A 16,469-nucleotide genomic window follows, 5' to 3' on the forward strand; every position below is an offset into this window, starting at 1 on the left:
AATCGTCGTCTTGCAGTAACTTATCTGGGAAACAGCCTCGGCCCCATTTCGTGACCGCAGTACGCCAGGGTTAGGTATTTTGATTTGTTCAGTTGCTGAATTCTCAATTTGGGCCAAAACAGAACTGGTCGGCATAATTAAAATATTTATCTTGTGTAAATTTTAATGCTCTATAAAATTTTGGATGTATTATAAAATATGCTGCACGAAATTAGCCCAGTTTTCCTATTAGATAGACCATAGTTTAGAATTTAACGTTCCGTCGACAATGGGCGAGCACAAACAGGGATAAAGAAAGGATGGAGAAAAAAATCAGCGGTGTTCTTTTCAAAGTAATTATGCCGGATTTTGTCTTAAGCGATCTATGGAAAAAACAGAAAACTTTAGTCTGGATGGCCGGATGGAGATTTGGAAGGTCGTCCTCCTGCCACTCCTATTCCTTCTAATATCATTCTGCCCCGCGTCAGGCATACAATCACAGTACAGCAGAGACGAATTCTTCCAAATGCAACGTAAAACTCGTAGTGTATAGTACACATCTCCTTCGTTAAGGATTATATATTTCATTTAGTTTTTATACTAGATTTGATGATATGACTTAACTACCGCATCGAATACCTGCGGCGCAATGACGACCGTTAGTGTCGTACACCAGTCAGCCGGAGTGCATTTCTCAGGCGGTTAGTCATATTCTGAGCTTCTTCACATCATAAAATACGGTATACAAACAAATAGAATATGGTAACACACGGAAGATAGCTTACACGATGTACAGACGGATGGCGCATTTCCGTCCATTCGGTAAATGACGATTACGGCGACAGAAGGGTAGCCAACGAGAAACTGAAAACAAAATAATTCTGCCAAGTCATGAAAAGAGATAATCCCACACGACAGGATAAACGCTAGGGAAGAGAGACCCGTTGTGGCAACGGGAAGAGATTGTGGATACAGCTTCACCTTTCACTCCATGCCTACGGAGTCCTGGCGCTGAGACAACCTCTGAAGGCCGATAGTATTTCTTTTAGTACAACAAAACCCTACTAGCATGAGTCAATGTCTTCGTGCATGTAAATTACTTATTTGCGTGTTACATGTGTTATGATCGCGACCTGTCACTATGAGGTGGAACAAGTCAGTATGACAATTACACTACATCTTCCCAGACGAAGGCATGGCAATATGCTGACCATTTACAAGATTTATTAAGGATTTTTTTTTGTTAGATGCATAATGTAACTATATTCAATATCTCCCTCTTCCTCTCTTAAATATGAAGACAAACTCAAACAAAGAAACAGAGAAGATAGTATTTTAGTTTGTGTTTGAAGCTAGTTTTATTATCCATTCAATTCTTTATATCACTGAGTATGTGCTCAAAGATTTTCATGGCTGAAATACTTCACGCCTTCCTGAGCAACACTAATCTGGGTGATGTATGTTGTAAATCACTTTTCCTACCAGTTTTACAACTGTGAATGTTAATGTAATTTTCAAACTGAGACTTATCGTTGAAAAAATCATTACAAATGAGTATGTGTACTATCGTGCTATTATCAGAATACCCAACTGCAGAAATAGATGGCTACATGAACCTCTAAAGCGGACATACATATAATCCGTACTACACGCGTCTGTTCAATAAACAATTTTTTCCTCAATGACGAGTTATCCCAAAATATGATGCTGTAAGAAATTAATTAGTGAAAATAGGTAAAGTAAGTCAATTTTTTGACATTTTCGTCTCCAAACTATGATGTTATTCCGAACACAGAAGCTGATGGGCCTAGACGTTTAAGAAGCTCAGTAACATGTAACCTCCAGTTTAGGTTCTTGTCGACAAAAGAATTTAGATTATCCCGTTTCATTATTGATTTACCTCTTCCATTATTTCCAATGGTGCAGTTAGGCCTCACGCAGTACTGAATTGCATATGTTGCGTTCTATGGAAATTCAATAATACTCCATTAGCAAAGAACAAGTTATTAATCATGAAGAAAATATTTTTTCTTTCAGGTATTGAAGTTACTACAGTAGGCTTGGTTATACATGACCTCTTTTCTTGAATGACAGGGATTGCGCGAAGGCGGCACGAAAATCGGCTAGAGTTTTAAGCAGGTCACACTCCGACGGTGATAAAGTGCAAGCTAGTTGAAGAAAGATGTCTGAAAATAAACTGATGACAAATAATTAGGATAAAGAACAACTTCAACCACTGCTACCTCAGGTTATAACGTCAGTGTTCCTACTTCCATCCCACTTATCTTGACCACCTCAATTTTAATACCTACTCCGAATTTTTCCTTTGTTTCCTTTACTGCTTGCTCAATATACAGATTGAATAACATCGGGGAGAGGCTACAACCCTGTCTCACTCCCTTCCCAACCACTGCTTCCCTTTCATGTCCCTCGACTCTTATTACTGCCATCTGGTTTCTGTACAAATTGTAAATAGCCTTTCGCTCCCTGTATTTTACCCCTGCCACCTTCAGTTTTGCACATGAATCTATATCCAGAAACGTCATCCAACGACGTTACAGAGAGTCGAAGTTATAGGTGCCGGCGCCTGTAAATGTGTATGTGTATACAGGGTGCTTCCGTGATTATATTACAAACTTCCTAGGATGATGGAGAAGAATAAATGTATCAGTGTGAGGTAAGGGTCCCTGTACCGGAAACGAACGAGTCGAAAGTTCTAAACGAAAACTTTTCTGATACCTCTGAAAGGTGAAATACACGTAAGTACATGTACTGGCACTATTGTCGCTAGAATTGTAGGCTAGGCCACCTTCAGAGGTGATAGTATGGACCTAAAAAATAAAAAAATTCCATTAAAAGTCGGCTCTAAAATGCATGCGTAAGATGCTATGAGCACTTGTTCATCTTCGCTTCTATGAAACACATCTCCTCTATTGAACAAGTGCTCATAGCTCCTCAGGTATGTATCTTATTACCATGTTTACTGGACGTTTTTCCTTGTTTTGGCCCATATTATCTCCTCTGAACGCCCAAGTCACCTACGGTACAATCTTACCAACAACAGTATATGTGGTGCACTGTCAGAGGCATCAGAACGGTTTTCGCTTATAACTTTCGACTGGTTCGTTTCCGGTACAGGGACTCTTACCTCAAATTGATACATTTATTCTTCTCCATCATCGCCTGTATATACAGACATTTACAGGCGCCGACACCTGTAACTTTGACTCTATGAGGGGGCATTGGATGACGTTTCCAGATGTGGGTTCCTGTCTAAAACTTGATCTACTAGGTCCGCACTACAACCTCTAGAAACGTGTAACATGTACTGTGAAACACCCTGTATACGAGGCTCACTCCAAAAGAAATGCACACTACTTTTTTTGTATCCATCTTTTATTCTACATGTCTGAAAGTTTTACAATGTGTAGATACATCCTTTAGGAACAATATTTGCATTTCTCCACACAATTTCCATCCCTCTCAATTGCCTTACGCCATCTTGGAACCAGCGCCTGTATACCCGCACGATAAAATTCTGGACCAACCTGTTGGAGCCATTGTTTGGCATCGAGCACAAGGGAGTCAACATCTTCAAACCTTGTTCCACGAAGGGAGTCTTTCAGTTTCGTAAAGAGATGATAGTCACATAGAGCCAGGTCAGGACGGTAAGGCGGGTGTTTCAGTGTTGTCCATCCGAGTTTTGTGATCGCTTCCACGGTTTTCTGACTGACATGTGGCCGTACATTGTCGTGCAACAGCAAAACATCCTGCTTTTGCCGATGTGGTCGAACACGACTCAGTCGTGAAGTTTCTTCAGTGTCGTCACATATGCATCAGAATTTATGGTGGTTTCACTTGGCATGATGTCCACAAGCAAGAGTCCTTCGGAATCGAAAAACACCGTAGCCATAACTTTTCCAGCAGAAGGTGCGGTTTTGAATTTTTTTTCTTGGGTGAATTTGCATGATGCCACTCCATTGATTGCCTCTTGGTCTCTGGTGAAAAATGATGGAGCCATGTTTCATCATCTGTCACAGTTCTTCCAAGAAATTCATCTCCACCATTCTCGTACTGTTCCAAAAGTTCACTGCATACCGTTTTTCGTGTTTGTTTGTGAACCACTGCCAACATCCTGGGAACCCACCTGGCACAAACCTTTTTTAACGCCAACACTTTCAGTATCCTGCAAACAATTGCTTCCCCTATTCCAACGTAGCGTGACAATTCGTTCACTGTGATGCGTCTGTCAGCAGTCACCAATTCGTTACCTCTCTGCACATTGTCTGGAGTGTGTGCAGTACGAGGTCTGCCGCTGCGAGGACAATCCTCAATATTGCCGTGCCCGCTTTCATCACGTAACCTGCTCGCCCACCGACTAACTGTACTACTATCGACAGCAGCATCTCCATACACCTTTTTCAACCTCTTGTGGATGTTTCCCACTGTCTCGTTTTCACAGCACAGGAATTCTATGACAGCACGTGGCTCCTGACGAACGTCAAGTGTAGCAGTCATCTTGAAGACATGCTGTGACGGTGCCACTCACCGGAACACGTCGAACTAAGTTTGAAAACAATCAGGAAGGATGTATCTACACACTGTAATGCTTTCATGCATGCAGAATGAAAACTGTATTTTTACAAAAATAGTGTGCATTTGTTTTGGAGTGACCCTCGTACGATAGCGACACTGTCATCGTAATCCAAGGTAACATTGGTTGAACTTATTCTTTATTCGTGGTCGAATAGATTCCACCTTAGAACCCAACGTTTCGTCCTCGTCTGCGGAGGACATTTTCAAGGGGGAATGTAACTACTTTGAATGTCCAATTCATTTCCTGTATAACTGTCCACGTCGTGTTGCGCCGACTCCACTGTAGCTTGAATGGATTTTTAAGTTTGTTTTATACGCGCGACTTCTAATTTCACCACACAAGTCTCCAGGGTTGATCGGTTATTGCCCGATGACGACACGCAATACAGTTTGTTAAAGCGGAGTTCGCCGTTATTAATTATGTTTTTAGATTTAATTTTATTACTCGTACAGAGACTCAACGTTCCTTTGTTTAACAGCGCGTCGTCAAAATAAGTATGAAATGCTAATGTCTTTGCAATACATAATGTCGACTATTGAGTTAAAGTTCGCAACTATTTTGCCATTTTAGAGAAGAGAAACCTTAAGCGCTTCTGCTTCTATAGTCTCAGTATCAAATGTTCACTAATTTCAATATAGTTCCTATTTCAGTTCAGTATTTATCACAAATTATATATCAATGACATTTCAGAGATATTGCGTCGGTTCCACACTAACGGAACAACACGTTATTGTCATTTAACATCACTTTTATTAATAATCCTTTTTCTTATGACGTAAATGTTAATGAATGATCACTATCTAGGAGGAGAGAGGGATTGATCCTAATCATGAGATAATAGCTTTTAATGAGCCCGTAATCGTTAATTAAATAAAAAGTCACGTTCAAGGGTGATATGCGAACAACTTTCGTTACGTCCGTTTTCACGTATCTGTCAAAACTAATCCCGTCGCCCACATTTCAAATTAACACTGACGTTAACCCCTTTTGACGGAACATCGAATCGTAACTATTATGTGAAAGTTTATTCTAGTCCCCGAATTAATTCCTTTCCGATACGCGCACGACCGAACAACAGAACGGAACACAAACGACTTGTTTTAACAACCGAACAACGCAATGACGTAACATTACGACAATGTCCGCCCGATGATCATCTCTTTGACTTTATCTTCTCTACTCTGCTTAGTTAAATTATTCCTAATTACAATTTACTCAGCTATTTAACGAAAACATCTAACAAAAAATGAAATAAATTTATCCCAACGTAAAAGATCCGTTATACCTGGCACGCTACTTAGCCAGGAACATTTCATTAATTGTGACATTTTACAGACTGCAGGTAGCCTCCGTTTTATCGCCGTCGGAGTGTGACCTCCCTGATACACCGGCCAATATCGGCACGACCTTCCCGAGATCCTTGCCGTTTCCAGGAAAGAGGTCCTGTTTTATCTCGCTGTATCTGGTACGCGAGTGACGACCGGCACTATCTGCGCAGGGGCGAGCGGCGGCTGGCCGTTATAAGAGCGGCGCCGGCGCGCCTTGGGCGCTCAGACGCTGCGCGGCATCCCTGCGGCCGCTGCTTCAACTGCCACATGCCGCCCCGCCACCTCTGAGCCGGCCGAGTTCCGCGCAGCGCTCCGACCCCAGACCAGCCAGCAGCGGCCCGCAGCACACCGCAGCACACCGCGGCACACCGCAGCACACCGCGAGGCAGCCATGGCCGACAAGAGCGAGAAGAACGGCGACGCCAAGAGGCGGCCCGGGGAGCTGACGCCCGAGGAGGAGGAGCAGCTGTACCGCGACCATCCGCTCACCGACGACACCACCTGCGGCTACGGCCCTCTGCGTTCCGCCTTCCTGCAGAAGTTCGCCAACAAGAAGGCTTTCGTCTTCCTGTATGGCATCCTGGGGTGTGTCTATTCGGCCACGTACTCTTACTACAATGGCACCATCACCACCATCGAGAAGCGGTTCAAGATACCTAGCAAGACTATTGGTAAGTCATACGATAACTAGCATTAATTTTTTGAGGTCTACCTTATACAGGATGAGGGCAACGGCCTTGCCGCAGTCGATACGCCGGTTCCCGTGAGATCACCGAAGTTAAGCGCTGTCGGGCGTGGTCGGTACTTGGATGGGTGACCATCCAGGCCGCCATGCGCTGTTGCCTTTTTTCGGGGTGCACTCAGCCACATGATGCCAATTGAGGAGCCACTCGTCCGAATAGTAGCGGCTTCGATCAAGAATACCATCATAACGACCGGGAGAGCGGTGTGCTTACCCCACGCCCCTCCTTTCCGCATCCTCCACTGAGGATGACACGGCGGTCCGATGGTCCCGGTGCGCCACTCGTAGCCTGAAGACGGAGTGCTTTTATTAATAGAGGGTGAGCAATGGCCTTGCCGCAGTGGATACACCTGTTCCCGAGAGATCACCGAAGTTAAGCGCTGTCGGGCGTGGTCGGCACTTGGTTTGGTGACTATCCAGGCCGCCATGCGCTGTTGCCATTTTTCGTGGTGCACTCAGCCTCGTGATGCCAATTGATGAGCTACTCGACCGGAGAGTAGCGGGTTCGGTCAAGAATACCATCATAATGACCGGGAGAGCGGTGAGCTGACCCTGTAACACCTCCGTTTATTTATTCCGACCCGATCTGATCGAATAGCAGCCCAATATTTATTATTAATATGACCATGTAGCTAATGGGGCTGGTAATCGGAATTGACTGCTACGGAAGTTGTTACTTTCCATTTCGTCCTGTTCAATACTGTAATAATGAAATGTCTGGTAACAAGAAAAACACCAACACAGTTTCACTAATTACGAACCTATATTCGTCTCAAAAACACAAAGAAAGGGAGACAGCCACTGCCTTCGTCATACATATCTAATTACGGCTAATCTCAGTACAGGCCTCTTCATTTTCCATTATCGTCAGACGCTAATCCATCACTGCATCCAATACTGCAATCCAACACTGCAATCCAAGGTGATGCCGGCGCAGTGGACGCGAAACCAAATATCAGCCCTAGAAATGTCACTGATCACTTTCGTAATAATACTTCTTCACCTTCCCGGTATTATTCTAGTACAAAGGGGTCTAACCACGGCGATGGCGACTCCCTTCTCCGTTAAAGCCTTGTATTTCAACAAAGACCTCCACACACCTCTACCCGCAACATGGCACTGGCTCAACTCCACACTCGCTCTCGCAACACGACACAATCGATTGTTCGCCCTATCGACCTGTGCCGAGTGCAAATTTATAGTAAGGGCCTACAGACCCCTTACAACCCCACGCCCCTCCTATCTGCATCCTCCACTGAGGATGACAAGGCGGTCGGATGGTCCCGGTGCGCCACTCGTGGCCTGAAGACGGAGTGCTTTTTTTATACAAGGTGAGGCAACGGCCTTGCCGCAATGGATACACCGGTTCCCGTCAGATCACCGAAGTTAAGCGCTGTCGGGCGTGGCCTGCACTTGGTTGGGTGATTATCCGGGCCGTTGTGCGCTGTTGCCATTTTTCTGGATGCACTCAGCCCTGTGATGCCAATTGAGGAGCTACTCGACCGAATAGTAGCGGCTCCGGTCAAAGAAAACCATCATAACGAGTGGGAGAGCGGTGTGCTGACCACACGGTCCTCCTATCCGCATCCTCAGTGAGGATGACAAGGCGGTCGGATGGTCCCGATGGGCCACTTGTGGCCTGAAGACGGACCTTGCTTATAAAGGGTGAGCCTAAGTCCGCTTCACAGACTTAAAGGACTTTTAGTGGCGGACAAGTAATTCATCTACATACATACTCCACAAGCACAGTATGGTGCATGGCAGGGAATACCCTGTACCACAAGTCATTGCCTTTCCTGTTCCACTCAAAACAGAGCGAGGGAAAAGGGACTATCTATATGTCTCTGTACGAGCCTTAATCTCTCCAATCTCCGGGCTCCTTACCCGTTAGTGGCAGTAGAATCATTTTCCAGCCATCCTCAAATGCCGGTTTTCTAAATTTTCTCAGTAGTGCTCCTCGAAAAGAACGCAACCTTACCTCCAATGATTCCCATCCTCCAGTGACTCCTGTCTAAGTTCCTGAAGCACCCCTGTAATACTTGCGAGTTCTTCGAAACTACCGGTAACAAACCTAGCAGCCCACCTCTGAATTGCTTCGATATCTTGTTTTAATCCGGCCTGGTGCGAATCCCAAACATTGGAACAATGGGTCGCACAAAGTCGTATATGCGGTCTCCTTTACAGTTGAACCACACTTTCCTAAAATTCTCCCAATAAACCGTGGTCAACTATTCGCCTACCCAACGCAATTCTTAGATGGCTCTGAGAACTATGGGACTTAACTTCTGAGGTCATCAGTCCCCTGTACGTAAAACTACTGAAACCTAACTAACCTAAGGACATCACACACATCCATGTCCGAGGCAGGTTTCGAACCTGCGACCGTAGCGGTCGCGCGCTTCCAGACTGTAGCGCCTAGAACCGCTCGGCCACTCCGGCCGGCGCAATTGTTAGATGCTCATTTCATTTCCTATTGCTTTACAACGTTATGTCCAGATATTTAATGGACTTGACCGTGTCAAGCACCACACCACTAATGCTTTACTCTATTACGGGTTTGTTTTTCCTAGTCATCTGCATTAACTTACAGTTTTCTATATTTTGAGTCTGCTCCCATTCATCACACCAGCTAGAGTCATCTTGTAATCTCCACCAGTCACTCAGCCACGACACCTTCCCATTCACCTCAGCATCATCACCAAACAGACTGCTGCTTGCCCTGTTCTCCAAATCATTTATGTACATAAAAAATAACGATGGTCATATCACATTTCCTTGGGGCACTCCTGACGATATATTTGTCTCTGATGTACACTCGCCGTCGAGGACAACATGCTAGGTTTTTGCTACTTAAGAAGTCTTCGAGCCACTCATGTCTCTGCTGTCTAAAAGCGTGCTGATTCGTGGACAGAAGCTTCTCTGTCTCAAGAAAATTTATTGTATTCGAACTGAGAATGTGCTCAAGGATTCTGCAGAAAACCGATGTTAAAGACATTGGTCTGTAACGTTGTGGGGCCCTCTTTTATCCTTCTTATATACAGGAGTCAGCTGCTCTTTTCTTCAATCGCTTGCAGTTTTGCGCTGGGCGTGCGGATCGTAATATATGAAAGCTAAGTCCGTACAGGTACCGTTTTCCCGATTCACGTAAAATACGACAATAAACGTTGGTCCCTGACTCCTGCTGCTTTTCGTCTGAGTCCACTTACAAGCAGGACTCGATATCACGACCACCGACGTCAACACTGATGCGGTACGTCCGTACCATCTTTCTGTACACACGATGACCAATGCCTGGTCGTACATCATCTGGCGCAGCCATAAACGCGCCAGTAGGTCTTCCTCGAATGCCAAAGGTGTCTCGTGAATCAAGGATTTCGTGTGGCCTGTCAAGTAGTGGTCTAGCAGGTTTAAGTCTGGAGAACGTTCAGCTCAGGCAGTCGTACAATAACATCATGCCGGCGTATGCCGCAAATGTATAGTTCGGTACGGTCAACAGCAACAACAAAAAATGAAATGTACCTACAGCTTCTGTACTGTATCGAATGGTAAGAGCTGTACAGTAGTACTGTGTGAGCAGACACCGCAAGCACAACAGCAGGTATATACGTTTCTGGGCAGATACAATAGCACAGTGTGAACCAAGACAACAAGGACAACAGCAGGTGCAAACCTCTCTGGGCAGGTACAGTGGTACATTACGAACGAAGACCACAAGGAAACAGCCAAACCAGTCTCTGTTGATCACAAACCCGACTGAATGGCTTGTACACAGATACCGTATGTAATACCTTAGACAGTGGCGCCGAAAATGCGGGTGAGTTGAACGTGTGTTGCGGTATTTCGCTTGTAGCGCAGAAACGATACGTTTCCGGATATGAATGCCTTTGCTAACTTAACCACGATGGTCCCCAGTTTAACTCCTTAACATCTGTAAAGGGAATTTAGTTGAATCCTGTCTGAAAACAATAAGGGGCGAAATCTACAACTTGTAAGAAATCAGGTTGCTGTTATATAAGTCGAAGGACATGAAAGGGAATTAGAGAGAGAGAACGGAGTCAGACGTGGTTGCAGCCCATCCCCGATATTCAGTCTGTACAATGAGCAATCAGTGAAGGAAGAGAAAGAGAATTTTAGAAAGGCAATTAAAGTTCAGGAAGAAGAGTATACTTCCAGGTTTGCCGATGACATAGTTATTTTGTCACAGACGGCAAAGGACTTGGAAGAGCAGTTGTATGGAATGGATAATGCCTTGATAAGAGGTTATGAGATGAACATAAACAATAGGAAAACAAAGGATATTTAAATTAGAAAAAGTAACCAGTTGATAACAAGGAAACTATATTCGGAAAAGGGACGCTAAAAGTAACAGGCATGTTTTGAGTTTTTGTAGACTGGCAATAGCAACAAAAGATTTTCAAAAAAAGAGAAATTTGGCAATACCGAATATAGATTTGAATGTTAGGGCGTCTTGTCTGAAGATAACTGTCTGGCTTGTAGCATTGAACAGAGGTGAAACATGACCGATGAGCGATTCAGACAAAAAGAGAATCGAAGCTTTTGGGTTGTAATGTCACATAAGAGTGGTGAAAGTTAGATGGGTAAATCGAATAACTATTGACGAGGCTTGGAGTCGGGTTTCGAGGGATAAAAAGTTTATGGGACAACTTGATTAAAAGAAAGAAGGGGTTGACATGACCTCTCTTAAGGCATCTACAAGTCGTGAATTTGGTAACCGAAGGGGACTGTAGAGACAGACAAAGGCTGAACTACAGGAAGCACGTTCAAAGGGATGTAGGTTGCACCAGTTAAACAGAGATGAAGACGCTTGCACAGGACAGACTAGCGTGGAGAGCTGGATCAAACCATCTTCGTACTGAATACGATAATAACAACAATATAATGAGTGTAAGTGAAGAAAAGAAATCACTTTCCTCTATAATAAGGATATGGGTTTGCTGGTTTGTGGATTTGTCCTGTTGTCTGTTAAAAAGTGGCACCGAGTAGAAGCAAGTAATCTCCATAAAGTTTGGTTTCACAAGTTGTGGGCTTTGTTGACAGTAATGTTAGACCGACGGAAATCAAGAAGGTCATATCACGAGGCACCACTCCGATATTTATAAAATATTATGGATTCGTACACCACTTGAAAGGTATGAAATGAATTCCATTTAGAACTTCGTTCATCGCCAACATTAGTATGAGAAGTGACGCCCAAAGCTGCAAATATACACTTGTATTCCTTAAGGCGTCGAAGCAAACAATTTACCAGTTTCATCTTCTGTAATATCTTTCCATGCCTGAAACACGTACTGACATCCAATACAGGCCAGTATAAAAGTATGTCTTTCCATTGCATACTAGACATGCTCTTTCGTTGGCTGTTTGGGGGACTGGGCAGGCCATTCAAAGGTCCGTCCATTCTTCAAGGCGTCAGTGGTGTGAACTGCCTCGTAGGATCTTGCATTATCTTGCTGGAATATGTCATTTGATACCGTCCACCTGCTCCCCAAAGCATGATTTCCAAGAATTCGATAGGTATGGGTTTACTAAATCCCTGCTACCTGCCATATTTCACCAGGAGGCCAGGAGACACGTTGTCATCGATGTGACAGGTACAAACAGAAACTACGTTCGTAGTTAAACACCATATAATGACACTCAATGTCCCATTTAACTCTTGGTCTGCACAGGACCCTGCTGACTGTCATAGAGGTTTATATTTCAGTTTTACCAGCATTTGGTACTATCTCAGATATGTACGTCAAGAAAGAGGAAAAATCGAATCATTTGGAACATTAGGTATAACTTTCGCCATATCGGCAATTGGCGCCAAATGTAAACCACTAATAGGGACTAGAGATCTCAACTGAGCTTCGGGTAGTCTCTTCCCGATGGTTCCCCATGGCGTTTCGCCTGCAACCTCTCGAATTTCAGCTGTTGTCATTCGTCTATTTGTCAGAGTCAGTCGAACAATCCCATTGTCTTCTTTGGAAGGAGCAATACCTACTATTCTCACCACACCGTTGGCTTAGGCCATCTCGCCACCATTCGTTCTGGAGTCATTGCCCTGCGACCAGTTGTGTGTTTCATCTTTGTTTATGATACTCCAGTGAACCTCAATAGCGATGATTCGACTTTCCTCAGGCTTCGAAAGACGGTGATACCTTGCACTTGCACGAACTCTGGGCACACTGAGTTATGGTCTCCACCTCAAAAGTTCCAGTAGCGTTAGATACATCCAATAGCCGTAAGATGCTCTTATCATTCTTTATAGGTAGAAATGAGTTCCTTCTATACTGAAAAATTAAAAATAAACTCGTAGAAGGACGAAAATACTTAGTATCGTTTTTTAGCATTTGGTGAAAGTGTTTATGTGGACATCTTCTATGGATCCGTGTAGTCGACCTGTTAAAATGTGGGCCGTTGCGGAAGCTCTATATAATAAGTAATCGCCATAGAGTTCTGTTTCACTAGGATTTTTTTCTAGTCGTCCGTCTTCTGCCATTTGCGATAAGGCCCGCCACGAACTCGTCTCCTGTGACAACGTCTCCATCTCAGAAGAGCACTTGCGCCCTACGTCCTCAGTTATTTGGATGAACTCTCTGCTTCCTCTGTAGTACCACGAACGCTATCCCTGATGTACAAAACACATCACCTATCACCCTGTCCATTCATGTCAAAGATGCATTGTAATTTATCTATATCTATTTTATCCTCAAGTTCCTCTGCCACCATTCAAATCAACTCCTTCAAAAAGTCATATGCAGTTCTTCATCGTCACTTTCATCTCATCGGAAGCTGACATTATGCCACAAGATAGACACGAGAGTGTATCCAATCCAGAACATTGGATAGAAGTAGATCACTGTCAGTCTTGGGCTATCTCCGGTTGCTAATTACTGCTTGGCGGTTAGGGAGCATTTTACTGTAGAGCTCGCTGTTGGAATTACAATATCTTCCTAAAAATCAAGGAGAGTGAAGTCCTTCCATTATCATAAGTTTCTGTGCTGATCGTTTGACCTTAAACTGCTTAGGTCTTGGTAGAGGTCTATGATACCACTCCATGCCCTTATTCTAAGTTTCTGAATCATAAAGACACGACGACGTTTCATCTTGTGTTCTCGTATACGAGTACACTATCTGATCAAATGTATTCGGACTATTTTAGTGGACATTAATGTGAGATATGTCCACCCTTCTCATTTATTGCTCATGAACTCTGCTAGTTCACTTTCGTTGACTTTTCTGAATGTCTGTGGAGGAATGGCAGCCATTTCTTCCTCAAGGGCCGAAATCAGAGACGGTTGACGATACTGAACGCTGGGGTCTGGAGCGAAGCCGACGTTCTGACTCGTACCAAAGGGCATATGGGTAGGCCAGTTCAAGTCAGGAATTTTATTGCCCACAAACCGTTCCCTCGCAGGTGCTTCATTGTCGTATTGATTCCATAATCATCTTCGAACTGCTCCTCTACTGCAAGTAGTACACAACGCTGTGAAGTATGTTCACATCCGTTTTCTGCAGTGCCATAAAGGGACCGTGTCCTAATCCTGAAAATCATCTTCTCCATCCTTCACTGTTGACACTACACGTGATGGCAGGTAAAGTTCTCGAAACATTCGCCAAACCCGGACCACCCCATTGGACTGCCACATAGAATAGCGTGATTCATTGCTCCAAATCACTCGTTTCCAGTCATCCGCTGGCCAGTCCTTACACCACTTCAAAGGTAGCTTAGCACTGGCTACAGAAATGTACAGGTTATGAGGAGTTGCTCGAACATTACATCCATTTCCTTTTACCTCCCTATGCATTCTCTCTGTGCTAGCTAGTCTCATGGGAACACTTTGGATCTCAAGAGTGGTTTCTCCCGCTGATTTCATGCGATTTTTTCACAATTATCCTTGTTTAGTTGTGGTTGATCCTTCGCATCACCAACAGTCGACTTGGGCAGCTATAGAAGGGGTGCGATGTCCCTCATGGATTTGTTACTCAGGTGACATCCAGTGACTGACCTACGTCGAAGTCACTTAGCTCTCCTGATCCACCCATTCTACTGTAACTGCTTCTCTACCGCCCACCTTTTACACTGACGGATCCACGTCTCGTGACATCCAGTGGGCAATTCCACATTTTCTAGGTGTGTCCCAATACTTTCGATCAAGTCATATCGAATGTCAGGTACGAGATAAATCTTCGTACAGATTTTCCGATACTTCAAGCGTTTTTATCACCCACTGTAAGCGATTGTGATCGCAGTTCTGTTGTGCATCTCGCTGGTGGATTTTTAAATATCCATCCGCGTGAATTAACCTCCCCAGGTGCTGACTATTCAAGCTTATTACAAAACAGGAGACCGTTAGCAATAAACCGTCATCATCACACAACGATTAAACTGATTTCTGGTTTTTGCCACTAGAGGATCTTTAGATCGAAAGCTGACTGCACACTTCTTTCCAAAGCGTAATAGGTTGTTACATACTGAATATTTGTACATTTGTCATACACACACATCAAAATAAGTTTTGCATCAACCCGGTTTCCAGAACTCCTGAAGATAGACGTTAACTATGGATATTGAACCACAGGCAAAATCCCTTTGATTGTTACGAGATGTAACTATACCTGCCCAAAGATGTAAACAACTATGCATGAGCAGCGCCTATTACACGGAGGGGATCCGTTGGCTGATCAGTTCCAGTTATTCCACCAGGAAGGAGGGTACATGGCTCGTGTTGTCTATCGTTCAACCATGCCTAGACGGTCAATACCGCGGTTCGATCGCGTCCGCATTGTTACTTTGTGCCAGGAAGGGCTCTCTACGAGGGAAGTATCCAGGCGACTCGGAGTGAACCAAAGCGATGGTGTTCGGAAACTGAGGAGGTACAGAGAGACAGGAACTGTCGATGACATGCCTCGCTCAGGCCGCCCAAGGGCTACTACTGCAGTGGATGACCGCTACCTATGGATTAAGGCTCGGAGGAACTCTGACAGAAATGCCACCATGTTGAATAATGATTTTCGTGCAGCCACAGGACGTCGTGTTACGACTCAAACTGTGCGCAATAGGCTGCATGATGCTCAACTTCACTCCCGACGTCCGTGGTGAGGTCCATCTTTGCAACCACTACACCATGCAGCGCGGTATAGATGGGCCCAACAACATGGCGAACGGACCGCTCATGACCGACATCACGTTCTCTTCACCGATGAGTGACGCATATCCCTTCAAGCACACAATCGTCAAAGACGTGTTTGGAGGCAATCCGGTCAGGCTGAACGCCTTAGACACACTGTCTAGCGAGTGCAGCAAGGAGGAGGTTCCCTGCTGTTTTGGGGTGGCATTATGTGGGGTCGACGTACGCCGCTGGTGGTCATGGAAGAAGCCGTGACGGCTGTACGATAAGTGAATGCCATCCTCCGAGACCGATAGTGCAACCTTATCGGCAGCAGAATGGCGAGACCTTCGTCTTCAGGAACGACAATTCGCGCCCCCATCGAGCACATCTTTTGAATGACTTCCTTCAGGATAACGACATCGGTCGAATAGAGTGGCCAGCATGTTTTCCAGACATGAACTCTATCGAACATGTCTGGGAAAGATTTTAAGGGCTGTATATGGACGACGTGACCCACCAACTACTGAGGGATCTACGCCGAATCGCCGTTGAAGGGTGGGACAATCTGGACCAACAGTGCCTTGATCAACTTGTGGATAGTATGCCACGACGAATACAAGCATGCAAGAGGACGTGCTACAGGGTATTAGAGGTACCGCTGTGTGCAGAAATCTGGACCACCACCTCTGAAGGTGGCACAAAAC

The 16,469-nt window shown here is 44.7% G+C and overlaps 1 protein-coding gene and 1 pseudogene across 6 annotated transcripts in view; both read left to right on the top strand.

The window, feature by feature from the left end:
• Positions 1-16,469, top strand: part of LOC126416434 (solute carrier organic anion transporter family member 74D) — a 237,976-nt gene that overhangs the window by 138,336 nt on the left and 83,171 nt on the right. For all 6 annotated transcript variants that reach the window (XM_050084199.1, XM_050084167.1, XM_050084159.1 and 3 more), the window contains one exon: positions 6,075-6,575. In XM_050084199.1, the coding sequence (XP_049940156.1) occupies positions 6,296-6,575 (280 nt within the window). In that variant the 5' untranslated portion in view covers positions 6,075-6,295. The remainder of the gene's footprint in view (positions 1-6,074; positions 6,576-16,469) is intronic.
• LOC126428475 (5S ribosomal RNA) lies at positions 6,632-6,749 on the top strand (annotated as a pseudogene).

This window comes from Schistocerca serialis, chromosome 1 (assembly GCF_023864345.2).
Source record: "Schistocerca serialis cubense isolate TAMUIC-IGC-003099 chromosome 1, iqSchSeri2.2, whole genome shotgun sequence".
NCBI lineage: Eukaryota > Metazoa > Arthropoda > Insecta > Orthoptera > Acrididae > Schistocerca > Schistocerca serialis.